Source organism: Ailuropoda melanoleuca, chromosome 8 (genome assembly GCF_002007445.2).
Source record: "Ailuropoda melanoleuca isolate Jingjing chromosome 8, ASM200744v2, whole genome shotgun sequence".
NCBI lineage: Eukaryota > Metazoa > Chordata > Mammalia > Carnivora > Ursidae > Ailuropoda > Ailuropoda melanoleuca.
In genome coordinates, this window is record NC_048225.1 from 53,466,213 (window position 1) to 53,493,758 (window position 27,546).

Sequence of the window (27,546 nt, forward strand, 5' to 3'; positions counted from 1 at the left end):
TTGCACAAGGAGTATGAAGGGCAAGGGAGGACAAAGGGCTTGGGAGAAAGTGCTGTGTGAGGCCCAGGCAGGGGGGGCCCGAGACAAGGAGGGAAACCAGAGCAAGTGGTGTCCTGTATGCCAAGGATGGAGGATGTTTCGAGAAGGAGGGTGAAGCCCACTCTGTCAGGGAGGACTGAGAGCTGCCCAGTGGGCTCACTCACATGGAGGTCGTGGTTGAACTTGGCAGGAACAGAGGGCCATGGGTTTAGCAGCAGGTGGGAGGGAGGAAGTGGAGACATGGGTGTAGACAACTCTTTTGGAGGTTTGGATGAGAGGGAAGAAAGGAAAGAGTGCAGGCTGGAAAGGGGTGGAGGGGAACCACAACTGGGTGAGACTCAGGCCAGTTCATTGCCTTCTGGAAGGACCCAGCCCAGAGGAGGTACAAGGAAGGAGCAGGGTGAGACCATCTATGAACACCTTCTCTAGTTCTCTGCAGGGGCCGGGGTGTGTTGTGTGTGTGTGTGTGTGTGTGTGTGTGTGTGTGTGTGTGTGCGCGTGTGTGTGTGTGTGGAGGGTGCCCTGGGGGGGGTGCGATTTTCCTGGAAGGATGGTTGTGCAGAGCAGGGGGGAAGGAGGTGGCAGGATGGCAGCCCTCAGTCCTGCCCTGAGCTCTGCCAGGCTCCAGGGCCTCAGGCCACCTGGTGGGTAGGAAGATCGGGGACCCTTTCCTGCGGAGACTTTTGGCCTCCTAGGCGGCAGAAGCCCCACAAACTCTGAGCATCCTCATAAAGCAGGTTCCAAGTCAGTGGTTGAAGCTCAGAGCTGGGTGGAGTTGGCCTCCAGTGTTTTTCTGTCTCCAGGGCTCTAGGGGTGGCTTCGGAGATGCTTCCAACAAGAAAAGCCTGGGAAGGTCAGGGCACGGATCTTCCTGCTTCCAAGGAGGACACACCCAGCTCCCTGCGGGGCAGGGGGTGTTGGGCCGCAGGGAACTAGAGCAGGTGTTCACAGCCTGAGTCACCTCCCTCCTCCCCGGAACCTCTTCTGGGCTGGCTCCTTCCAGGCAGCAATGGACAGACCTGAGTCTCACCCAATTTGTCCCCCCACCCCTTTCCAGTGAGCACTCCCTTTCTTCCCAATTACTGGGAAGTTCTTCCTCTGGGTCTAGCCAAAGTCCGTCCTGCTGTGTGTTCCCTTCTGGTGAACTTGTTCAACCCTGCTCCGTGGAGCCAAGCTGATCAGCCGGCCGCTTTGAGTGGCGGCCAGTGTTTTTACAACTTGTTTTCATAAAGTTGGTTTGAAGTCTCCCTGCATTCCCAGAATGTCAGACCCGCCCTGATTCACAAGGATTGACCAAAACAGGATCTGAGCCAACCAGAAGAATCTGAGGACTTAGTCATCCCCCTTGGATCCTCCTGCTTTCCTTCTAATAAAAAAAATGAAAGTTAGCTCAGATGGCCAGGAGGGGACAGCATTGAGGGCTGTAAACAGATCAGATGATGCTGGCAGACAGAGGGGTCAGGGCTGAGGCTTTGCACGGGGGTCACCTCAATTCGAGTCTGTTCTGCTGCTTGCCACTTGGGGGAGCTTTAACAACTCGAAGTCTGAGCCTCAGTTTCCTTGTCTCTGAAATGGGAAAATTAGTGGCACCGACCTCATAGCTGCCTGAGGTTGGGTGATCTGGAAGCAGACCCTGAGACAAGGCTTGAGGTGAGAGTGGTTTATTAGGAAGTTTTCCAGAAAAGAAGCTGCTAAGGGCATAGGGAAAGTAGAACCAGAGAGAGAAGAATCAAGGGTGGAAGGGCGCTTGGCTCGGTCTGCGCAGGAGCTCTGAGGACATGGGGCCAGAGCGGACTGCCAGAGCAAGGGTGCTAGAGAGCTTAGACCTTTACTCAGGGGCTCACTGGAAAAGGGGCCCCAGGGAATGGCCATGCCCACACACCTCCACAGATGTTGGCTGCCGGGAGGGCCCACGCAAGCCGGCATGCCCCGGAACAGCAAAGCGATCCCAGGGGACGTGGGTGGAGCATGACAGAGGCCCCTCCTGAGAATTAGTCCATGGATTATATTCCGATAAAGTGTATGTGGTGCCGATTATGTGGAGCCCGGCACAGAGGTTCCAGTAAGTGACAGCTCTTCGCACCTGTTAGAAAGGGGGGTGCAGAAGAGGTGACCCAGGACTGTGTGGTCCGCAAGAAGCAGGACCTTCTGAGAGCTTCCTTGTGCTCCCCCTGTTCCCTCAGGCCCACATGCTCTCTCGCAGCTTCCAGAAGCAGAATCCCACAGAGCTCCCCAGCTGGGGGGCCTGGCTCCAGCCCCCAAGGTTCTCCCTGATGACTTGGCTTCGTGCAGCCTCTCCAACCTTGCCCGAGTTGCCCTGCCATAGTCCCTTCCAGAGAGGTGTGCCACCTCCAGCCCTGCCTGCACGGAAGCGCGGGACCCGGCAGAGGGCCGGGGCAGCGGTTAGCTCAGGGCCGTGGAAGCAGTGAGCAGCACAGAGGAAACAGGCTCCTGGGGCCCATCCCCACCTGAAGTGAATTTGGGTTTTCTTCTAAGCCCACCCCACTCCACCTCACTGTGTTTACTGGGCTTTTTCCGTAGAAGGTGTTCAGGGATTGCTTGGGGGACTCACATTGGTCAGCGTGTCCCAGGAACGAACCAGCAGAAGTTGTGCTTCCAAGAGGCTTGATGGCTTTCAGGGGGGACGTCAGCCGGGGTTGGCCCCGATGGCCCCCATGGAATCTGCCCCAAGCCCTCACCCACCTCTGTGATAGCACGAGGGATGGCACCCACAGTCTGGTCTCCCCACTTACTAAGGCTTGTAGCAGTCTAGCTCCACAGAGCGTGACAGGCCCGGGTCCTAGTTCAGACCCTGTCACCTGCTGTGTGACATTGGCCAAGTCAGCCCCCCTCTCTGATCCTCAGTGCCCTATGTGTCTAGCCAAAGTGTTGTACCCATCTGCCTCAAGTCAGCTGATTTCAGCATGGTGTTAAGTCCTGTTTGACTGATACCCAGAGAGGCAAGGTGACTTGCCCAGATCACACAGTGAAAGGGTGGAGTGAGAGGGCTAGGACTTGCTCCCTGCCCCCTGGCTGGTTAGGTGAGCACCTTACCCTTTATCAGCTCTGCTCTGGACCTCAGCGCTGTCTAATTTGGAGCCTGAACTAAATTCTCCATGCTCAGGATGGACCGAGCTAGGTATCCGAGCAGTCAGTCACTGCTGCTCATTGCTAGCACGTCGGACAGCCATCTGCAGAGCACGTACTGGGGAAAGGGTCCTGCTTTCACCAGGCTTAATGACGAGTACACTGCAAGACCTATCCTGAGGCCCAGGCCCTCCTGCCTGCCCTGCCGAGGAGTGGGGGTAGACAGGCCCACTGCAAGGTGTGCAGGGTCCCGAGCAAAACTACAAATAGAGGCCCATATAGCTCTGTCGGATATTTGAAGGTTATGAAACAAACCCAGAAAATAATTTGATTTTCTCGCCTAGACAATTGTATCTTCATAATATACATTGAAATGTACATGTAAAGTCATGAATTTATACAACTAAAAGTGACAAAATAGCAAAGAAGACTGAACATAATTATGAGTACACATCTGGATGTTTCATTGGTGGGCCGGTGATGTTCTGATGAGTGATAAGACAGAATTCATACATTACTCCCTATTTATTTCATAAAATATATTGTGTTCATTTTAGCGAGAACGCCATAGGTATAGTGTTTTAGTCAAGATTTGCACATCATTTGAAAGTTGGGTATCAATAGTAAGAATCTGAAGGATCAAAAATAAAATGCAGTTATAGTTACGGTTCATGGAATTTGTATTTCCATCAAAAATGTAAATGAAAGTAACTGCAAAGAAATGAAAACTCATATCTTCCAAAAATTGTTTTTATGCCTTGAAATTCTCTATGGAAATCAAAACTATGTACATGATAATAAATGAGTATCAGATTTTAAAATAAAATCATTTGAATGAGATGAAATATTCATATTTTTGAACATTTATAAAATTGAAATTATTCGGTCCCAGCCTTTCTTGTCCCCCGAGTTGCCAATGCAAAGAATTAGTGTCACATTTCATGTTACATTAATTGGAGTAATATGAACTCTAAGATACTGTAAGATGTTCTTCGGCTCCTTTGTGCATTTATTGGGGATACCACAATAAGTCATGAGTACTCTTAGAACCACAAATTGGAATAGGGAGAAAAGCCAAAACATAATAATAATAGCGTTGCCCAGCATTCCTGGGAAACAGATACTTGAAGCTATGCTCATTGCTGTCTGAGAAAGGATTTGACAAGTTGAATTTGCCCCTAAACATTCCTGCCTCTTTGTCCCCCCTTCCCCCGCCACGACCACCTAGTGTCCCTCTCCCCCATCAGCAGCAAAGCTACCCCCAGTTCTTCATCTGGACAGAATCACCTTTTGTTCTTCCTGCCGAAGGAATGGAGGAGGATTTTAGTGGGGCCTGAGTGGCATTAGGGGAGCAGTTGACGTTCGCGGGTCCCACGGATGTCCTGTGACAGAGGCTCCCGTATGTTCTTCACTACGTTCGCTTGTGAGCGTGTGTCTGTGATGTGTGGGCTCCGGGCGGTGGCCCTTCTTCCCTGTGCCTCAGGGTGATTCAGTGGGTGGGAGGCGATCTCATCGGTGAGATCTCTATCATCCAGCTAACAACAGATGAATGATGGAGCTTGTCCTAAGGCTGGTGTTTAAATCTGTGTCTGCATTCACTCATGCCTTTCCTTCATGCATGCATTTGCTCATTTATTTAAAACCCACATTTGCTTCCTCCAACCCTTCATTTCATTGTGGAATGCCAGGCCATAGGGCTCCTGGTTTTTTTTGTTTTGTTTTGGTTTGTTTTTTTTTAAGATTTTATTTATTTGTCAGAGAGAGCGCGCACGTGCCCGTGCACGCTCCCTACAAGGAACCTGATGTGGGACTTGACCCCAGGGCCCTGGGATCATGACCTGAGCTGAAGGCAGACGCTTAACCCTTTAGGCAGTCTTGTAATGTAGCCCCACATCCTGCTGAAGAGGGAATAAAGGCTCAGAGAAGGGGACTGATGTACTAAGATCACACAGCAGAAAAGCCCCTGGCCATGTTTCACAGTCCAGAAGATGGACGCCACGTTTGAGCTTCAGGTAAAAATCCGAATAGGAGTTACTATATCCCAGTCAGTTTCGTCAGGCTCTGCTCCCCCAGCCACCTGCCGCAGGGCCCTGGGGATCCTGGAGGGGTTTTCAGCTTGAAGAGCCACTTCCTGTTTGGGGCCAAGCACTTCCTCCAAGTGACTCACAGGCTCCCACTGGCCCCGTGCTGGGAAACCAAGGTGGGGGTGGAGCCGGGCCCAGGCCATGTCACCTTCTGCCTGGCACCCCAGCTGGGTGACCCCGAGACCAAGCAGTGCCACAGACTGGAGGTAGGAGGTGGAGATGGAAGGAGGCCTCCAGACTGTTCTCACCCAGCCTGCCGAGCAGGGGTCTGAGAGCGGCCATGGTGGACGGGGGTGGCCTCCGCATCCCGCCATTCCCACTTCTGCCTTCCAGGCTAGCTACCGCCCATGTACGGGCAGACAGCTGAGGCCGGGACCCCTCAGAGAGAATTTGCGACACTTTCTCTTCTGTGCAGAAGGGCAGTTGGGTAGAAAGAACAGGAGGCTGGGAGTCATGAGCCTGAATTTCTGACACCAACTTTCTCATGAACTTGCCAGCTCCCCACCCTTCTCTGGGCCTCAATCTCCACATGTGGGGGAGGGCTTGCTGGCTGGGACATTTCGTGGTGGCTTGGTATCTCAGGATGTACATGAAGAGATTTGGGGCTGAATTCTGGGTTTGGCACCTTGCTGGCTGTGTCCGTCTCTCAGAGTGTCCATTTTTAAATTTGAAATAATAATCACTTTAAGCATTTTACATAACTTAATCCTCACGTCAGCCCTATGAGTAAGGTTTAATACTGTTGTTGTCATTGTTACTATTTTATAATAAGGACATGGAGGCACAGAGAGGTTAGGTAACTTGCCCAAGTTTACACAGTAAGAGTCAAGATTCAAACTGGGACAGTTTGACCCCTGTGCCCATACTGTTAACAACTGTGTGTTCCTGCTACTCAAATTGTGGCCCGCGGACCCGCAGCGCCGGCATCACCTGGGGGTTGGTCAGAAATGAAGAATCTCAGGCCCCGGTCTAGACCTCCTAGAAAACACCGTGTCAGACTATGTTTTAACAAGGTCTCCAGGTGATATGTTTGCACGCTGAAGTTTGAGAAGCCCTGCTCTATTTATATTCCATCTGTCACTTAGGGTCATAACGGGAGACTCAGGAAGTAAGTACGCTTCGTAGACGGAAAAGTGCAGGGCTCTCAGAGCACTGGGAGAAAGCTGGGGACTGCAGGAAGACGGAGGCAGGGTTGGGGTGCCCCGGGGGGTCTGTGTCTCACGAGCTGGGTGTCACTTCGAAGCTGTCTCTGCATCCAGCTCGTCCGCTCTCTGGTGCGAGGCTGAGTCTTGGCCATGTGTTTCTTGCCGGCGTGTGGTTCCAGGGCCCGATCGGGTTGGAGAGTTCTCCTGTTGGCATGGGCTCGGGCAGCGCCCCTGAGCCACCGCTGTCAGGGTATGCAGGGCAGCCGGAGGCGCCCAGCCGTTTCAGCTTCGGCGTGCCCTGGTGGGCAATGTGGCAGCATCCTCGCAAGCCTACAGCCCTGCCTCAGAGCTGCCTCCCCTCTGCTTTTCTCCCCAAGGCCTGTTGGTGCCGTCTCGCCTCCCAGTTCCTGGGCAGGAGGGCTGCCCTGCCGGCTGTAGGAGCTGGGGATGGGGGAGGCAGTGCGTGAGTCAGAAGTTAGCCACATAATTGCCGTGCCCCAGACACCGCCTCCAGCCCCCTGGCCCTCCCTCAGTGGCTGCCTCAGAAGAGCTGCTGGTTTGGCGGCTACCTCCAGAGAAGCAGGTCTCTGGGCTGGACGGAAGGGCCTCAGCCACCCAGGAGCCACACGCAGCCCCGTTTCTCTCCAAGGCGGCTGGGACTTGGATTGCGTTTCTGTGGGTTCCGGAAGGGGCAGGAGAGGTTCGGGGTACTGGTTGTCCCGGGTTTGGGGTTGGGGCCAGTTTGCGGGCAGCTCGTATGGAGGTAGGATTGCTCGTGCTGGGTCTGGTGGCCCACAGCTGGACCACCTGCCGGCGGCAGCTTCCCGGGGCAGCGACAAGGTGTGACCCATCCCTGGGGCCCATACCCAGCACAGAGTGGGCACCGCGTGGGGACTCAGGAAGGGTCAGGTGGGAGAGGAGAAGGCAGCGTGGACTGATGAGTGATCTGATTGGGTTTGTCCCTTTGTCCCCTCAGCTGTCCCAGGGAAGTGACATCACCACCTCCGTGGACCGGACATTCTCAGGAGCCCCGCTCACAGCCACTGATACCTTCTTCCAGGTAAAGAAAAGAGAAGGGAAGGGTGGGGGGAGAAAGGAGTCAGAGGCAAGGGATGGAGGACAGCACACTGGCTGCTAACGGTGCTTGCCTTTCCCAGGGGGACAGTGTCTTACAGGTTACAAAACAAAACAAAGCAATAATAGTAATAATCATCAGAAGCCCTCAGTAGAACCCTCTGGTAGACCACTCATTCCCAAGTACCAGGGACTTACCTAAGCCCCCGAAAAGTATTAGCTTGTTTAATCCTCACGACAGCCCATGAGATGGGTACTGTTATTATCCCCACTTTATAGATAAGGAGACTGAGGTCTGGTGGTATTTTACCAATTAGTAGGTGGTAGAACTGGGTCTCAAACCCAGGCAGACTGGCTTTCGTTGCACATTCTCAGCCCCTGTGATTTCCTGCCTCTAGAGCCATGTATTAAACTAAGGTTCCTTGACCTCCAATTTGGGGGTTTAAAGAGCTCCCATTTCCAGGGGAGATCTGTATTTTAAAAGATAATCCTAGAAAAAGTGATGCTTCAGCCAAAGGAATGAATAGCAAATGGTGAAATTGGAGGTCTTGAATCATAGAATTGGCATGAACCTTCAAGGCATACTGGGCCAGCAAATTCCTACGGCTTTCTTCCTCAGCATTCGAGTAAGTTCAGTTTTCTTTGGTTACGGAAGGGAGACCAAGACATTTGAGAGGAGGGAAGAAAAGGTTAGGCCCCAGGTTCTCAGACGTGCCTGGAAGTAGAGGGGCCCCTGTCCTTCACAGGACACCACGATGAAGAGAGACGGAGTGACAGGAAGTCAGTGTTCTGTGCTTATGCTGAGGTCATCTTATACGGGACCTGGAGCAGATGTGTGCAAACAGATATCAGGGGGTTAAGCAAAAATTGTGGGAGAAAATACTTAATTGAGACTTTTTTTAGTAACTTTTTTTTCTGTAAATTGGGAGAGGCTAATTATCATTCAGGAGCAGAAGTGGAAACGGGCTCAGAAACGGCTCTGCAGTCGCATGGTTTAAGAGGCTCTGATCTCTTTCCTTCCACCGCACGTTTCACCAGCTTTTCTGACTGACAAATAAACCAGGGCCTCCTTGGTGCCAGGCCCAGTGCAGAGACACAGGCCCCCTGCACAGTGACTCCTCAAGCAGGGATGGGGCCTGGGGTATCTTGTGTCCCCATCACCCAGTACAGGGCCACAGACACTGGGGCTCTTCAGAAAAGCTTGGCCAGATGGCTCTGAAGTCTGCCTACAGAAGCTCTCAGCCTGGTGGACAAGGCAGCTACGGAAGGAGATAATTACCGGGCACAGAGGCCTGCGATCATGTCTCGAGAGTTCTGCCGGATGATGGGAACACAGAGACAGGAGGTGGGGGGCTTCTGGGGGGTGGGGGGATCAGACCAAGCTTTGCACAGGGTCCATTTGTTAAGATGGGTAGGACTTGAATTAGGGTGGTGGGGAGGGCTTTCCTGGCAGAGGGCCCAGCATGAGCAAAGGCATGGAGGGGGCAGACTGGGTATGGGTGTGCTTGGAGCAGAGTGGAGAGAGGAGGGGCAGGGGGAGGTGAGGCTACACAGGTAGGTGTAAGGGAAAGGAAGCAAGAGAAAGATTCCTTAAATGGTAGGCCTTGCTTCTCTTCCTATCCCCCGCCTGCTTGGGAAGCCCGATTGATAAGTCTGCTGTTTTACATAAGTAAATAAAATAAATCATTGCTCTCCATTCCCTCCAGGGTTAAAAACTGGGCAGGGACAGGTTTGCTCAGTGCAAGTCTCTGCCAGACTCAGCTTTCTCCTTTTCCTCCCATTCGGGTCCCCCCCCCGCCCCCACTTCACGAAACCCAGGGAAAGGCCTCGGAAAAAGTCAGCCTGGTCCCTGTGACTGAATCACCATGCTCCTGGGAGGGACTGGGGTGTCAACTGAGGTAAGAGGTTGATGAAAGGCTCCTCCTTTCCAGGTCCCCTGGCTGACCCCTGAGGCCCCACCAGAAACCCTGAGAATATTTGGCTCATTGCCTGCTCCGGGGGAGAACAAGTGCCAGTCGGGGAGGAGGGGTAGGGGTTCGAGCAGCTTCAAGGGGGGAAGCACTCAGCCCTGCAAGGAGGGAGGAGCCTGTCACAGGATGTATGCAAGCCTACGCAGGCCGCCCCTAAGAGCTGTACCAGGGATTTCTGCATGAGAAGGGTGGCTGGATGGAATGGCTCCAGATCTTTCTCAGTGCTGACATTTGAAATAGTCTGAAATCCAAGGATAGTCTGAAAATCCAAGGATAGTTCTTAGATCCCTGTTGGACTGCACCAGGATTCCGTGAATGTATAAGTCTTGACTGGGGTGATTCCAAGACCCTGGTTTAGAGAGCTTGTAGCTAGAGATTTTGAGTTCTGAGATGCTAAGCTCCGCATTCTGGGCAAGGCCAGGTCACTCCCGGGGACTGCTAAGCCCACACTTATAGTCCCGACTTGGGAAACAGTGGTCCTGCCTATGCCAAGAGAAGCCAGGTCCCCTGGGCAGGGTCCATTCCCGGCTCCTGTCCAGCCTGTAGCCCCAAACACGCCCTAGACACGCGGGTCTGTCCCCGTAGGACTTTCACTGAAGCTCAGAACACCTATGCTGACCTCCCCCAGCCTCTCCTCCCTGTCGGTCAGTAAACCCAGGGATCTGCTTTCCTGCGGAGCTGGCCAGATGCTTCAGTGAGCGGATGCGCGGAGGCCTGCGTTCGCCAGAAGGCCCCGTGCGCAGGGTGTCGTTGACGCTGCCGTTGTCCTGTGAGCTTGTCTCCTTGAAAGGAAGGTTTGTATCTGATTCCCTGTGAATCACTCTTGGCTCCCAGCAGGGCCTGCTACAGAGAGCAGAACTTCTTAAACATTGACTGAGGTTGCTAAAGCTTTAGGTAGGGGATAAGTCGTCCCAGAGGCCACAGTTCCTAGAAAGCCGTCCCTTCCCCAGGGAAGAGCAGAGAGCCCTTCCTGCAGGAGGATGGCCAAGAGGGGCAGAAGAACTGGGGAGCCCACCGCTGGGGTCAGGAGCCAGGCCGCCCGGAAGATCGGTCCAGCTTGGCTTGCTTGGAGGGGAAGGGAAATCAGAGGCCTCCTGGCACGGAAGTATGGGATACACAGGCAGCCCTGGCACCACTGTGGAAAGAGATTCATAATGACCCTAATTATGGCCTGATTGATTCTTTGAGCGCTCCTGCAGAGCCCAAGCCTTGGCCACTGAGCCGCTTTTCTCCAAAGAACCAATAGGCGCAACAGGGCCTCGGGCTGCTGATCCGCCTTCTCGTTTTACCTCCCCCAGCCTCTCCCCACCGGCCGCTGCCTCCGTGACAGATTCCGTCCTTCTGGGTATCTGTCTACCTTCTCTGCTGGTTTCATTAAATCTCGGGCTTTGCCTGAGGCCCAGAGAAGTGGACTGACTTGCCCAGAGCCACACAGCGAGATGGTGGCAGCCAGATCTCTCCATCCTAGCCATCTGATGAGGCCCACAGATGGGAACGTGGTAAATGCGTGAGTGTGCCTCAGAAGCTAACTGCAGAAAGCTAGGCCTCAGGGCAGTGGGGCTGGGGCTGGGTTTGGCTGGTCCCATTATCAGCCCTGTCCACCCTGGCCCCCTGCCGGCCCCAGCCCTGGGGTTTGGTGGCTTGATGAGCTGCTTGGAGGTGTCCTGCTGCCCCTGGGCTCCCAGAGGGCGAGGGGTCTCCTATTGGGAGCAGGCTTCCCATCACTTCCACATGGAGCCCACATGAGGCTTAAACTTGCTGGCTGGAGTCTGGGGCTGCCCTCAGCTTGGAACGAGGCCCTGCTCAGGCCTCCCTGCCGCCAGGCTTTCCTTGTGCTGCCCCCCTAGCCAGAGTCCCCCATGTTCCCCCACTTTGCCACTAATCCTTCCTTATTTCTGAATTCCCCTTAGAACCCCCTCTCCTAGAAGCCACCCTGCTGTGATCAGTGCTGGGACCCGAGGAGGCACAGAAGTTAATGAGACCCAGAAGAGACCCTGACCCGGGCAGGGAAGGTTTCCTGGAGGAAGGGTTGTTGAGCTGAGCCCAGCGGGAGTTTTCCAGGCCTTGAAGATGGGCAGAGGGGCCCGAAGAGAAGACCATTCACAGGCACACCTGCACTGGGCACAGGGGATGGGCAGGGCAGTGAGGAGGAACCATAGGGAGGCCTGGTCTACCTCCAAGGCCACGTTCCCTGAGCACAGTGGGGAGGCATCCTCATAGCTCCGTGCCTTTCATGCCTTGGGTTTTACTCTAGGGGCATGTTGGGGTCATCAGTCTGAGTTACCAAGCCTGGGACTACCTGTACCCTGGTCCCCATCAAAGATGGTGGAGGCACCTTGGCAGAGGCAGCCCTGGCCTGGGGCTCAGGGTGACTAGGCCTCTAACCATGGCACAGGCCTTCCGGCAGCTGTCATCCTCGTTTTGACTGTTCTAGGCAGCAGCAGGCTCAGGGTTCCCAGCCCTGGGAAGGGAGGGGCCTTTTCTCCTCAGACTGGGCAAGGACAGTGCGGTTTGTCCTTCCCTCCCTCCTGTCCTGCCCCGTCCCTGCTTTTCTCCTGAGGATGAAGAGAGAGCAGGCGGTTGAAAGGTTTTAGGGTGCGTACCAGAAAGGCCCTGGGGGATCATCTGGTGGCATGCATCCTATGATACAGATAGGAAAGACAAGGCCAGAGGCTTGCAGGGTCACCCAGCTCACTGGTCACCCAAGGCTGGGCTGGGGTTGAGGCCCGTGAGGGCAGCTGTAGCCAAGAAGAAAGGGGGCTGTTCCTCGTGCACGCACGTGCCCTGCCTTCCTCCCTGGGGCCCTGGCAGGCTGCTGGAGAAGCTCAGGTCTCCTCATCCTCCAGCCCTGCACTCATCAGGGGTTTCCCTTTTCCTCCCTGGGTTCTCAGCCCCATTCCCTGCCCCTGCTCCCCGGTGCCAACCAAAATATCGGGCTTGGCCCTTTGATGTGCAGTTTGCAGGGGTATGGGTGTCGTGGCTGGCACAGACGTTTAAGGCAGCGGGAATGTGGGCTGACCTTCCCTCTGGGGCTGGTGCCACGGAAAGACTCGGTGGTCCTGGGTTCAGATCTTCCCTTCTCCCCAGTTAGCTGTTTGGCCTTGGGTGAATCACTTAGTCTCTCCCTCCTGCCTGTCTCTCTATTCATCAATCGATCAATATAGGTATCTAAATTGAATACATAGATATTTAATTAATAGCCTTTGGGGAACATTTTTAGGTTTACGGAAGAATCGATCAGAAAGCAGAGAGCTGCTACCTACCCTCGCTCCCCCCTCACAGCTGCCCTTGTTAACATCCTTTGTGGGGTGCTACGTTCATTGCAGCTGATGAGACAATGTGGACACAGGATTATTAACCAAAGTCACAGTTTCCACCAGGGTTCACTCGTGGTGTGGGACATTCTGTGGGGTTTGACAAATGTCTGATGACATGTGCCCGTTATTACAGCATCATACGGAATCGCATCAATGCCCTAAAAACCTCCTGCGCTCCTCCCGCCCCCGACCCCTGGCAACCACTGATCTCTTTACAGCCCCCAAGGCTTTGTCTCTTCCAGTGCGTCATGGAGCTGGAACCGTACAGCATGTAGCCTTCTCAGACTGGCTTCTGTCACCGAACAATAGGCCCTTAAGGCCTCTTCATGTGTTTATGTGGCCGAATCATACATTTCTCTTTGCCACAGAGAACTCTTCTGTTGCCTGGGTGGGCCGGTTGGTTCATCCATTCACCTGGGGCCCATGTTTCTAATGCGTGAAAGAAGGCAGTGGAGCTCAACTTTGGAAGATTATCATCAGGAGATGACGGAAGTATAATCCGTGTCACTCTCTGTGACTGGCTTCTTCCACTCTGCACCGTGTTTTCAAGATTTATTCCTGTGTAGCATTTATCCATGTTTTATTCCTTTTTATTGCAGCCTTGGGTCCTTTTTTAAAAAAAAATTTAATCTTTTAAAAGATTTTATTTGTTTCGAGAAAGAGCATGGGGGGAGGGGCAGGGGGAGATGGAGAGAGAGAATCTCAAGCTGACTCCGCGCCAAGTGTAGAGATCGATGTGGGGCTCGATCTCACAGCCCCAAGATCATGACCTGAGCTGACAGCAAGAGTCGGACGCTTAACGGACTGAGCCACCCAGGCGCTCCTGCCTGGGTCCTTTTTTGTGTCGCTCCATCTTGTCCCCATTTCTCAGGCTAGTAAAGTAAGGCTCAGAGAGAGTTAGTGAGCCATCTGAGGTTACACAGCAAGTCAGTTGAAGACCAGGCTGGAACCCGGGCACTGACACCTGGCCTGAAATTCTTTCCGCTCTCAGGAAGGAGAACAGGCGTGGGGACCACAGGCAGTATGGTCCAGGGCAGCGAGGGCGGTCACTTGAGGGAGGAGTAGGGACATGGGTCAGGTCTGTGCCCAGGATGTCAGGATGGGAGACCCTAGAGCTGCCAGTGTCCTGCTCCGTAGCAGGTGCTCACACCATCCCAGGCCCAGTCCCTTGCAGGCCCTTCCGTGCATAAAACAGGAGGCTGTGAAAGTTCAGGGCAGGGCCCAGAATTCGGACAGAAAACGAAACTTTGGATTGAGGGGCGCTCTTGAATATCAGGCTCAGAGGTGAGGGCTTTCTCTTATCCCAGAGCCCGGAGAAGCTCCTGGCTAGGGATTTCTGGGGAACTTGGCTGATATCAGCAGTTCTGGAGGTGGCTTGGAGAAATCGATCAATCCTAAGTAATGTCATTAGCCCTGGCAGGAAGAGGAGGTGTCGGGGGAGGCTGGGGAGAGTCTGGTCTCTGGGAGCTTGTCTGCTCAGTGTCGGAACAGCACATCTCTGTTAGCAGAACTTCAGGCCTCCACACAAGTCCAGTCAGGCAAGTCCCCAGTGCCCCCACCGCTTGTGGCTGGTCACTGGGGACATGGGAATAACTCAGGCATTCCAGGGGGAGGCAAGGCCATCCACCGTGCTCACACGCGGTGCCTGGGGAAGACGGGGACACTCAGGGCTGTGGGAAGCTGGGAAACACTCTAACCAACGTGGAGCTCAGGGGAGGCTGCCTGGAGGAGGGGTAACATCTGAGCTGAGACTCAAAGCATGGGGAGATGTTCATCGGCAGAAGGGACAGCAGTTTCTGGAGAGTGGAGGCTAGGAGGGTCAGAGGCCAGATCGTGGCCATGTGCCTGTTAAAGAGCTCACTGTGGCCACAGGTGAGGGCTCGGATCGGTGGGCTGTGACCCCCGTAGGGAGGCCAGAGGATTTTCTATCTAGAGGAGAGATGAGACCTGGGCCAGGCCAGTGGCCCAGGGGCTGGTGAGAAGATGCTGTGAGGGATGTTAGAAGCAGACTGGGGTGGTAAGGAGGTCAGGGTGGCCTGTGCTGGGTCTGTAGGGCCTGGGGGACGCCCCTGGAGGCAGCTAGGAGCCGCTGGCTGTCTCAGTCGGGAGGCAGCGATTGCGTGGGCTTGGCCACACCTGGTAACTGAAGCCCCCAGGAGAGCATGCAGAGGAGAGAGAAGAGGTTTGCCTCCCCATGCAGCCCCGCAGTTACGAATAGTGTGAAAATTCACCAGGCAGGGGTGTGGGGAGGGGAGGCGATTCCCAGAGCCACCATCAGTGAAGCCTAGGCTGAGGCCTAGTGTAGGCAGTTCCGCTTCCTTGACGTGACGTGGAATCCATTCCTGGTGCCTTGTAATGATCAGTTTGGGGGCGATGACGGGGGAGGGCAGAGGACATGTGGGAATCAGTCTTGGGCTCAGCAAGTCCTGGGAAAGGTGTGAGCACAGGGGAACCTGGGTGTGGGCTCCTGTTCACAGATTCCCACCTGCCGTACCTTGGTCTCTGCAGCAGTGTTGCCCTCCTGGCACCCTCCCCCCAATCTGGTCTATAGGAGTCAAGGCAAAGGCTGTTACCCATTTTACAGATTGAGAAACCAAGGCTCAGGGAAGAACCCTGGAGGCCCCAGCCACAGAGCAAAGGTGGGACAGATGTGATCGATCTGACCCGTAGAGGCCCTAATCTGGGGGTAAGATTTGGCTCCCTGGCTGTGTAAGATCTGGCCTTCTACCCCCTCTGGAAGGCTGCGAGTGTGGGAGTACACGTGTGAGCACACACTCCTTCCGGATGGGATAAAGTAAAGCTGAGAGCACCCTCCCAAAGCCCCTCCCTTCTCCCCAACCCCATGGGACCTAAGCCACCAGCACAGCATCCCATGCTGCCCCTAAGCCCGGGGCTGGCTTGGCTCAGAGAGCCCCCAGCAGCTGCCTCCCCAGGGAGCCAAGGGCACAGAGGCTACACCAGACAATTCCCAGCAATCAGGAGTCAGTCGGTATTCCCAGCAAGGCCCTAACGCATCTCCTCCCTCCTCTTACGGACCAGAGGCTGTAATCCCTGTGCCGAGGCAAGTGTTTGGGTGGGGGGGGTGAGGGTAGGTAAAGGCCCTGAATGAGGCCAAGGTAAGAGTAGTGGGTGGGCCTGAGGCCCAGCCTGCCCCTGCAGAGCGGCCCCCGGGGCACTTAGGACAGGCCTCAGGGCCAGGCTGCCTTCTGGAAACACGTAGGGACCCTCCATGCACAATGCTAAGTGCCCACAGCCTACCTCTACTCTCTCCAGAATACCAGCACATGAGCCATTCTGGCCAGCCTGGTGGCTGCAGGGTCAGCCGACTGCCCCTGTCAAGGGCTAGGCAGTAAGTTCTAGGCTTTGTGGGCCGCTCGGTCTCTGTTATAACCACTCGCCTCTGCAGTTCCTGTTACAGCAGCCGTAGACAACACATAAACAAGCGATCGTGGCTGCAGCCAATAAAGCTTTATTTAAGGACACCGAAACTGGACTCTCCTATAATTTTCGTGTGTCACAAAATATTCTTGTTTTGATTTTTTGCCCCCGAACTGTAAAAATATAGAAAAGCCATTCTTAGCTTGTGGGCTATATAAAAATAGGTGGCCAGTCAGATTTGGTGCCTGAGTTACAATCTGCCAACCCCGGGGTTAGAGCAAGGCCCTTGGAGCCGGACCGACAGGCTCTGCTGTGTGACCTTTGGCAAATGGCTGAACCTTTCTGTGCTTCAGATTTCCTTCGCATCTGGAGAATAGGGGTGATAATGATAATACATGGGGTAGAATGGTGAGCTGCTGTGCTGTTTTTATGAAACGGCTCTCAGCCCGTTCTTCAAAAGGTAAACACGGAGTCGCCATATGACCCAGCACTTGCGTTCCAAAGCATGTCTGCACGAGAAATGAAAACACGCTCACGCGGAAACTTGTTCATTAGTAGTGTTATTCCTGACTGCTAAAAAGCGATAACAACCTAGATGTCCCTCAGCTGATGGATGGATAGAATGGCCTGTCCGTACAGTTGAGTGCCATTCAGCCCTACAGAGGAACGCGGTACTGACTCCTGCTACGACAGGGTGAGCCTCGAGAACTGTTAAGTGAACAAAGCCAGCCACAGAAGGCTGCACATCGTATGATTGTAATGATAGGAGATGTCCGGAGTAGGCAAATCCATAGATCCAGAAAGTACATTAGTGGTCTCTGGGGAGGGGGTGGGGGAAGGGTGGGGCGGTGAGTGCTAATGGGTCTGGGTGTTTTGCTGGATGTTGGAGATGCTTTGGAAGGAGCGGTGACGGTTGCACAACTTTGTGACTACACTAAAAACTGAAGAGGCTCAATACTGAATTGTACCCTTTGTGAATTTGATCTCAATAAAAAATAACACCTCACAGGGTCGCTGTAAGAGTTAGTGCACAGTAAGTGACCGGTTTTGTCCCCTGCCAGTCCTGTGGAGCCCTGAGGGCATCAGTGTGCCTGTCCCGTTCACGTTGTCTCCGAGAGTGAGGACAGGACCCCGTGGCTTCGAGTCTCTGGAGTCCCACAGACCCGGGGTTGAGTCCTGACTCCTTGGGCCAATCACTGGGCTGCTCTGAGCCCCAGGCTCCTTGTCCTGTAAAATGGGGTGATAAGAACAGCAACGACAGGGATCAGAGGATGCTTGACGTCAGGGTGTGTGAGGTGCCCTAGCCAGGGGCCGTGTGGCCGATGCTAGCCCCGAGCGGCTGAGCACCCAGCAGGCATCTCCAGGGTGCCGCGCAGGGCCGAGCCCGTTGCTCCTGGGGCTGCAACTCAGCCCACAGGACACCTCTCATGGTTCCAGCCACCATGGCAGGACCCCCTGAGCCCAAAGCCGTGAGCACTTTGGGGCACGAGAGCAGATTCTCAGATTGGCCGCACCCAGGTATTGGACTGCGTGCTGGGCACTGTCCCTTTCTCTCTCTGAGCCTCAGTTTATCCAGTTATCAAATGGCTTCGGGATGTAATACCTGCCACGCGAGGTATACAGTGTTCACACCGCGCCTGGTCTATTTTAAACCAAGTACATAGGGACATGAATGAGAAAATAAGGCTGAGAACAGCTGACGGCGAATGGGAAGGGTTGCAGTTTTGTAGGAGGTGGCCTGGGAAAGCGTGGTCGAGAAAAGAACATTTGAGCAAAGGCCTGAACAGAGGAGGGGAAGGCAGGTGCCCTGTGGGGCTCGAAGGGAAAAGTATTCCGGGCAGAGGAAGCGGCGGCAGGTGTGGCTGGGGGTGACTGGGTCGGGGATGAGGGGCAGGAGACCAGCCCAGGGGAGCTGCAGGTGTGTGGGCGTCTGGCTGTGTCGGCCTCCCTGCAGGGCCCCGGGCGGGGACTGGCACCTAACTGGGCGACAGTGACTCTTGCCGTATGTGGGGCTGAGTCCCTGAGCCTCCGTGGCCTCACAGGCCTGTGCTTCCTCCTGCAGGACCAGCCGGGGGCCTCCATGGGCGCCTGAGGGCCAGGCGCCAGGGCGGCGGGCGAGAGCATGGTGAGACACCAGCCGCTGCAGTACTATGAGCCCCAGCTCTGCCTCTCCTGCCTCACAGGCATCTACGGCTGCCGCTGGAAGCGCTACCAGCGGTCCCACGATGACACCACGCCGGTGAGCCATGCTGGGATGGGGGCGGGCGACCTGGGGGGCCCCAGGGCCTGGGGGCTGGGTCTCAGCTCCGTCACTCTGCTGTGTGGCTCTGGACAGGCCAGTGCCCCTCTGGGTTGCAGTTTCTCCTTCTGTTAAATGGGCCCATGGTCATTCCTGAATCTGCCTCACTAGATGGGCAGGGAAGTAGGCCATCTATCCTGTCCTGGATGGAACTGGTGAACTTTCCTCTGACACATGGGACCTGGGCTACTCCTGAGGTCTGGGCAGAAAGGAGCGCTCCAGGGGGGACACTCCAAGAGGAAGGGCTCACTCGCGAGGTGAGCAGACGTTTTCAGCTTCCTGGCAGCTAGGCAGGCAGGCGCTGGAAGGGAGGGTGAGGAGGGGGGCCAGGCCATCCCGGAGCCTGGGAGCTGGCAGGGCTGTGGCCTGGCACCAGGGCCCCGTCACCTGAGCCCCAGCCCTGTCAGAGCTGGCAACAGGTGCTCAGCCGGATAAAGAAAGCCTCCCTCAGTGTCTGGCACCCCAGGCCAGACCCAGAGCCGAGCCGAGCCCGTGCTTCCGTCCCTGGGGCACTCTCAGCTGCTGGATCTAGTTTCTTCTCTGAAGGAACCCAACGCCTTCAGAAGGGAAGGGAGGGAGATAAATAGTGTTTATCTAAAAGCTTTGCTGCCTGGAAAACAGCTCTCCTCCTCTCTCCTGCTTGTCTAAACAAAGAAGCCAGCCTCTAATTGAGCCAGCCTTGAAACAGGATGGAGTGGCCAAGGGTGTGGGTGGCAGCCGAGGTCAGAGGCCAAGTGTCACCAGGCTCTCTGGATGGGGAGGATGGGGAAGCCCGTCCACCTTCCCGCCCTCCTTCTCTGCCTGTGCTGGGGACCAACAGAGCACTAGCCTGAGTCAGGAGCCTGGGTTCATGACCCCAAGTGGTGAGAAGCAGGTGTCACCTGGTGAGCACACGGTCTGACATATTACCAAGTCCCCACTCCCAGCACAGAGAAGGCGACAGGCCAGACCGAGGCAAGGGAGAGGGAGGGGCTTGCCCCAGGCCACTGCTTGGGTCCCTGCAGTGCTGGGATGGTAGCCCCCGTCCCTCCTCAGGGACAGGGGCCATCGGCAGGGCCTCCCCGTGTCGGGAAAGGCAGGAACTCAGCAGGCAGCAGGCAGCTGGCACCGGGTACGGTGCTGAGCACTGACATGGCCACTCTCATTTCTCCCACTGAGCCCGCGAGTGAGATGCCATCGCCACCACATCACACAGGGAAACGGAAGCCAGGGATGGCACTGAGGGGACAGAGCTGTGATCAGGCCCCTGGGGCAGTGTGGGTCCAACAGCTCCAGGAGAGAAGACCGCTGACGCTGAGGGAGGAGGATGGCTGAGCTCCCCAGCAGCAAGCCCCTTGGCCGTCGGGTAGCTGCGGGAGGAAGGCATAGCTCCCCGGGCAGGCCCATCTCAGGCTTCAGAGTCAGGAAGTGCTAGGCCTTGGCTGCGGCCTGCACAGGGCCCAGGGTGGAGGAAGTGGTGGGGCCGAGGCCGGTTTTGAGCTGACTGGGAGCCCAAGTGGTGCAGTCTCTGCAAACACTGAGGCCTGGGTGCCAGGTGCGGAGCAAAGGCGGGAGGGCTGCCGAAGGCCACAGGCCAGCTTGGCTGGGAGGGGGTTTTGCAGCAGTTCTGGGTGTCAGGGCCTCTGCGCAACGGGCTGAGCTCACCTCAGGCGACCCTCCGAGACTCCCAGCTGAAGACGAGCTTCCTCCCCCTTCCCTGTCACTCACCTCATTCCGCTTCCCCGCCCACTTCCTGGGTGCCGGCCTCAGCCTGCTCACCCCTTCTCTCTCTCTCTCTCCTCTTCTTTTTTCTCCCCAGTCCCTCCTGAGGTGGCCGGGGGAGGACCATGGTGGGGGCTGGGCTCTCTGGCCTGACACAGGGAGGGGAATAGTGATCGGAGTTTCAGAGTCGGGGCTGCTGCAGAGTGGGTGCTCCGTAGCTTTGCTGGACAGGCCCTGGGTGAGCTCTGGGGGCACGGGTGGGGTGTGAAGGAGCATTGCCAAGGCAGTAGAGGAAAGGCCCCCCAAAAGGGCAGGGGCTCCAACTTTGGGCCCGTGCCTCTTCTCATCCCGACCTTCCCCTCTGACTTTGGGGACCCCTCCCCTCCCCCTGCCCAGGTGCTGCCTCCCCTAGCACCTCCCAACTCAGACAAGCCCTGGGTCAAGTTCTTCTGTGAAGCCAGACCTCTCTGATCCTCATCTGTGAAATGGGGCGACAGACTGGTGGTGAGTCACAGAAGCCTTTCATCGTGATCCTGCTCAGGCTGGGAAATAAAGCATGAGAGCAACAGTTAACATTTATTGAGCACCTATTGTATGCTGGGAACGAGAACTTACATGCGTCACCCTGTTAGGTCGCTGCTGTGGGGTGGGTTTCACTGTGATGCCGATGGAGAACTCAAGGTTTCAAGCCATGTCACACCTGGAGTCCAGGATAGATTGACAAAAGAAGCCACATGAGGATGAAGGCTGGAGGGGAGGACACGCGTGTTTTGAGTATGTGATTATGTGAGAACTTGCCAGAAGGGGAAGAAAGGAGAAGGATTTGGGAAGTTGCCGGCTGGAGGAAAAGCGTGGGACCAGGAGCGTGCGGGACAGGAGTGGGCATGGCTTGAATGCCAGCCTCGGAGCCCTCCAAGGTTCTGGGATGAACAGCAGGCCCCGCAGTACTGGAGTGGATCCTGGGGAGCGGGGAGAGCCCCCTCCTCTACATCGGAGCTGGCAGCCTCCTTCCTGCCCCCACCAGCCCGATCCTTCCTGTCCCCCCAGCCTGACGCATTCCCAGCTCCTCCAAGCCTTTGCTCTTACTGTCTGCCGGCCCCAGGACACACACCGGACACGTAAGGAAACAGGAAACTGAGGACCAGACCGGAGAGGTGAAATGCCCTCTTCTGCCCCCAGCCCCCAGGGAGTGCGGGAGCCTGGCAGCAGGAGGCTGGCTCACTCGACAGCTAGGAAGGGGAAGTGCAGCTTTTTATAACTGGAGATAATTAATTGGTTGTTGTCTGTGACTCATTACTCTAATACTGCCAATTAAGGACTGGGTAGGACAGAAGACAGTTCTCAGGCTGTCCCCCAGGGCCCCCTGAAGACTGTGTGTCTGTGGGAGGCAGCACAGTGTCAAAACCAGCTTCTCGTGGAGCAAGAGGCATACAGGTCAGACACGTGGGACAGCTTCCCAGCCCAAGACACTGAAGGAGACAGACGGCGACTGTCAACTCTCTTGTATTTCTGTAGTATATTTGCCTTTTGAGGGCTGTTTTAAGCTCGTTTGACCCCCCCCTCCGTCTCACAGAGAGAGGGCTCCAGGAAGAATAAGTGATTTATTCAAGCCACGGAGTTGGAGGCCCAGCGTGCGCTGCCCTCTCTGCTCACCTCCCCAGTCCTGTGCCCCCTTGTCTGCTCCACACCAATGATCTTGTCTGGGATGTGCCGATTCCTTACTTCCTCAGCAAGAACCAACACACCCAGGCCACCCAGGGTGATCGCTACCGAGGCTCAGGAAAAGCCCAGACAGGAGAGCTGGCCCGAGAGCTGATGTCTGAGAGTTAGTCCTGTCTAGCCAGATGGGGAAGTGTTCTAGGCACGGGAGCTGTGGGTGCCCGAGCTTCTTGTGTTTGGGAACTGAAAGCAATCTGGCCTCAGCAGAGTGGCTCCTCCGGTGTGAGAAGGGGAGGTTGTTGCTAGGCGGCCTGAGCCTGAGGTGTGCTGGGGAGCCTGCTTGCCATCCTGGGCGGAGGGAGCGCAGCCAGACTCGGGCTGTGTGAGGACCAGTCTGGTTACGTTGTGGGGAGTGCACGGAGACGCTGGAGTGGAGGTGGGGGAGCAGGGAGCCAGACAGGGAGACGGAGGCCTCCCCTGGGGGAGGTGTATGCAGGTTCCTGGCAAAGGGGGGGGGGACTCTAGAGACACTTGGAAGGTGTAATCAACAGACTGGCTGTGGAAGAGATGGAGGGAGTCCCGTATGATGCCTCCCATCACCCCATGATTTCTAGCCTAGCTGGATGAGGGCATTCCAGAGATGGAAATGGAAATGGGAAAGCATGCTGTGTGTGGGGGGGGGTGAGTGGGAGGGGAGTCCCCATAGAGTCCAGGAGGAACACAGTGGGGGTGGGACACAGACAACAAAGTCTCCCCACCCCCAGTGGCCTATCTCCTATGACCGGAGCCCCTGCAGCCAGCACCCCCTGCTGGGGGAAGTCCACCATTCCCCCCACCCCCTCCCAGGGTAGCCTCACCTCTCATAGCCCCGGGCCTGTGGTCAGGCTGCCCCCCTGCTCTCCTTACCTCTCAAGGCTCACGGCAAATGCCTATTCCTCTAGGAATTATCCCCCTTAAACAGAAAAAGATCCAGGCTCCCTCCCCTAGGTTCCCATAGCACCTCTGGTCTGGGCTGCCCCTGTGGACTGTGACTTTCTGTGTCTCCCAAGGGACTCAGTGTGGTGAGAGCAGGGCCTGGGGCTCGGGGCAAAGCCGGTGACTGAAGAGTAGTGAGGAAGCCAGTTAGGGACTGGGCCTGCCGTCCTACTGATTGCGCCCAGAGGGGCAAGACCTCCGATGAGCTCTCGGGTTTTGGCTGGTCTGGGAGGGGCAGGCATACGTGTGTGGACAGGTGCATGCTGTCCTCTGGCGCTCTGGGCTGTGGTTAGCAGATGAGGGTGCGGGCTTTGCCACGGGACCTCCCAGGCCATCCTGGGAGCTGAGATCGGCCTCGGCCGGTGGGTGCGCAGGAGCACGGGGGTGGAGACTTTCCAAGCTGAGTCCCCACCTCACTGTCTTATCACCACCAGGTGGGCCTCCAGGGGAGAGTGGATCCCACTCGGAAATCAAGGTGGGCTCCCTGGATAAAGCAGCCTTTGCCATGGGCTCCAGGGTGTCATTGGAGTCAGCCGAAAGTGCCTGGGCATCCCTGGCGGGGGGGCGGTGGCCTGAACTCTGCCCTGCCTGCATCAGTGACTTAGTGTGTGACCCTGTAGGCAAGGCCAGACCCTCTCTGGGCCTCAGCTTGCTTATGGGTTAGATGGACGTACAGAGTCATGCCCCAAGGGACACCAGTGCACTTCACGTCTTGTACAAGAGAGACTGCTGTCCCAACCTTGGGGAAAACGTGTTCGCCCTATAAACTTTCAAAAGGGTGGCTGTCCCCTTCTCTGGTGCTTTGGAGAGAAGGGGCCCAGCAGGTCAGAGGGGCGCCTTCTGATCTCCAGTTTTCCCACTCCTAAAGTGGGGATTAAAAAAATAAAATAATAAAACAAATAAAGTGGGGATAAGACCTCGCGTTATCCTCTAAGCCTGGCAGGGTTGCCATGATGATGGCAAATGCGAGATGATATTATTGCATCCATGAGAGAGGGGAGACCGGCAGAGCCCCGGTCTGTTGCAGTGCAGGGAGCTGAGGATTTATCACTGCAATAAAGCCATGCCGTCTCGGCTTTCAGGAACCCCGACGCTCCACCCAGCTCCTCCCTGACTGATGCCAAGGGCGCCTGGCGTGGCCATGCCACACTCCAGGAGAACCTTCTGTGATCGCCTTGAGTGTCTGTTTAGGGAGCGAGCATGGGGCAGGAGATGATAGGGTAGCCGCAGGGGGCTCAAGCACCCATCACCCTGTGGCCCTGGCAGGGCCCCCTGAGGGCCCAGGGTAACCCTCCTAACGTCCCCCCGCTCTTCCACTCCTCCCTCCCCGTGAGCTGATATAACCCATAGGATGCGTGCAGAGGCGGGGCGCTTCAGGCTGGGCCTGGTTTCATCCTACCGCCTAATGAGCCGCTCTCGGTGCACCCCCAGCAAAAGCAAGGGCAGACAGAGGCCTAATTGCCTGGCTCTCTGTAGCCCAGAAAAATCAATCCGGCCTCTTAGGCTGTCAGGAGCTGGCTGGGGGTAGGGACTCTAATCCCTTTCCCTGCTTGGCCCTAATGCTTTAGTACATCTCAAACTCCCCAGGCCACCCCCTCCCCCAAATCTCCTGGGTCAGGGCCAGAGTAATCCTGCCAGGGCCTGTCTTTCCCCTGGGTGGAGGGGGGAGCTCCCTGCACCCTTCCCAGCTGACATCTCTCAGGCTTTTCTGGCGCATCAGTCCCCCCACTTGGCACGTGGCGAGGGTAAAACAGGCTGATGACAGGAGGAGCCGGCGTGCCTGAGACCTAGCGCGCACGTGGGAAGGCACCCCTCCATCTGTCTCCTGTCTCTGCAGGGCTGCGTGGAACAGAGAACCTTAAAGCGCAGTGGGGACCCCACGGGCGGCGCTGGGCGCGGAGCTCAGCCGCGAGGGAGGCATGCTGGGCAGCGCCCACCCACGGGGAAGGGCTGCTGTGGGACAGACGAGAAAGCCCAGAAACATCTGAGGATGTGCCGTGCGCTGCACGAACACGGAAACGATGGCAGACTTCACAGACCGTGCAGGGACAGCTGAGGTGCCCATTTGGTGGAAGTAAAATTAGATCTCTGCCTCTTACCTCACACCCAAATACATTCCAGATGGATTAAAATGTATTTTTTTCCCTATTTTTAAACTCCTCTTTTCTATTTAGGAAGCACACATTTGTTGAGAAAATTCGAACAACTTGGAAAGATGTGAAATAGAAGGAATTCTAATCTTAATGCTTGAGAGAAATGGCTTTCTAGCCTCTCTCCGCGCATGCCTCCGTCCACGTGGAGCCAGGGACCGGGCGGATGGAGAGCTGGGCGGATTACAGATTTGAATGTAAACAACAAAGCCAAGAAATTATCAGTATAAAATAGGGGTCAGGTATATAACCTTGGGCTACCTTTCTTAAACACAATACCAAAGGCAAAACCTATAAAGGAAGAGGGGTAGATTTGACTACATGAAAATTAAAAAGAATTTTTTTTAAATTTTTTTTATTTGAGAGAGAGAAAGTGTGTAAGAGAGCACGAGTGTGGGGGGAGGGGCAGAGGGACAAGCAGGCTTCCCACTGAGCGTGGAGCCCAGTGCAGGGCTCTATCCCAGGACCCTGAGATCCTGACCTGAGCTGAAGTCAGACACTTAATCAACTGAGCCACCTAGGCACCCCGAAAATTTAAATTTTTATACAAAAAGCATAATAAATAAAAGCAAAATGATCAAAAAAGAGAAAATATACAGTATAGATGAAGGTAAATACTCTTACATAGAGAAAGCTTTTATACGCCCACAGGAAAAGAAGCCAGGTCCCCCAAACAAAAGCTGCCCAGCTCTGTGCCTTCATACTTCTGCTCCCTCCCACTGCCCCAGTCCAGGCTCCCTGACCTGTCATCCCATACCTTCCAACTTTGCTGCAGGCATCTCCTCCTCCAGGAAGCCCTCCAGACTGTCCCTCCTCCTGTAATGGGCTGTGGGCTTCCGAGCAGCCCATGCTTGCTCCATTCACCACACTGATTCCTAGGATTGGAGTTGTCTGCTGTCTGCTCAGTCATCTGTGGGGGTTGCTCAGGGTGGATTCCGGGCCTCACTCACCTCCCACTGTGCAGGGCTCCGTACATGTGTCTGGGGTGACTGGAAGAGAGTGGTGGCAAAGACACGGAGGAGAGCTCCTGGGATTTGGTTTGGTATGGGATGTAAGGTAGGGGTCTAACTTTTTACCAAATGGATGTCCAGATGTTCCAACACCGTCTGTTGAATTCTCCATCCTTTCTGTACTAATTTACTGTGTCTTAATCTTGCGGCCTTGCTTCCAGGCTATCCCCCTTCTTTGGGTCTCAGTTTCTCCATTTCGGAATTGGATCTGTAGAGGATGAGGCGAGACGATCTCTGAATTCTTTCTTTTTTTTTTTAAGATTTTATTTATTTATTTGACAAAGATAGAGACAGCCAGCGAGAGCGGGAACACAAGCAGGGGGAGCGGGAGAGGAAGAAGCAGGCTCATAGCGGAGGAGCCTGATGTGGGGTTCGATCCCAGAACGCCGGGATCACACCCTGAGCCGAAGGCAGAGGCTTAATGACTGAGCCACCCAGGCGCCCTCTCTGAATTCTTCTCTAACTGAAATTCCGGGGTTCCTGGCCTGGCACTGCCTATGACTCACTTGCTGACCTTGGGCCAGGCCTTGCCCTCTGAGCCAGTTTCCTCCTTGGTCGGACAAGGATAGTTACCTGTCCTGGTTACTGCTGCTCTGGGATAGTTGGTGCTGCTGAAGGCACTCAGACCTGGGTGTGAATGCTGGCTCCACTATTAAGGTTGCCCTTTGTGGCCTTGGGCAAGTCACTTCCCCTCTCCGAGCCCCGCTTTCTCCCAACTGTAGCTCCCGCTTTGCTGAGAGAGCTGAGAGAAGAGAGGATGAGAGGCCATGGAGCAGGTGGAGGGCCTCAGAGCGCCCTGCCCCCACTCTGAAGAGCTCACGCAGGGCTCTGTCCTCCCACAGCCAGCAGTGAGGGGCTGGGAGCGGGTGTGGGCAGTGGCTGTACCAGGGTCTCCTTCCTTCATCTGTGTCTGCTCCTAGGACAGCAGCTCGCAGACCTGGGCCTGCCCTCTGCACCTCGCCGACCCTGGCACCCACCCTGGGCTGGGGGGGTGGGCAGGTGAGCTACCGGCTGTCTTCAGCAGCCCAAGAAATTTGGCATAGAGCAGGGGGCGGGGGATGTCTTGATCACTGTCTTCGCATAATTAAAGGGCTGTCAGATGCGAAATGGTAATTATAGGAACGACCATGGATTTGGCGACTTGCAGCTTACATCTGTAATCACATGCGGGCCTGGCAGCCCTCCCGTGAGGTAGAGGTGATGTCATCCCCCTGAACAGAGGCGGAGGCTGGGCCTTGGTCCTGAGTGAGTGGCCCACAGCCCTGCGGCTCATGGGGAGGAGGGCTGAGAATTACCACCCAACTCTTGCTTGTATTCCCCCACGCCCGGGTCATTTGACCCCAATATTTCTTGCACTTTGGCCGGACCTGTTCTGCATGGTATCAGCCCGCTTCATGGAGGCTCCCGGGGAGGCAGATGTCAGCGGCACCTCAGGGAGGGACTGCGGGACATGCAGGTCCTGCTGGTCTGCGCCACCTGCCACCCCGCTGTCCCCATTTTACAGAGCGGGAAGCTGGCGCTCAGGAAGATAAACACGCGTCTTGTCCAAGGCCACCCATTTGGTAGGTGGCCGGTCTGGGGTCCGAAGCCAGTGTCGCTGGGCTCCCAAAGGCAGCGTGTCGCTATCTGGCTGCCGTCTTCGAAGGAAGGACGTTCAG

General features: G+C 55.7%; 1 protein-coding gene across 3 annotated transcripts in view; it reads left to right on the forward strand.

The window, feature by feature from the left end:
• Positions 1-27,546, forward strand: part of GDPD5 (glycerophosphodiester phosphodiesterase domain containing 5) — an 84,588-nt gene that overhangs the window by 24,931 nt on the left and 32,111 nt on the right. For all 3 annotated transcript variants that reach the window (XM_019795362.2, XM_002915300.4, XM_034666321.1), the window contains exons 2-3: positions 7,332-7,415; positions 18,157-18,333. In XM_019795362.2, coding sequence (XP_019650921.1) covers positions 18,217-18,333 — 117 coding nt within the window. In that variant the 5' untranslated portion in view covers positions 7,332-7,415; positions 18,157-18,216. The remainder of the gene's footprint in view (positions 1-7,331; positions 7,416-18,156; positions 18,334-27,546) is intronic.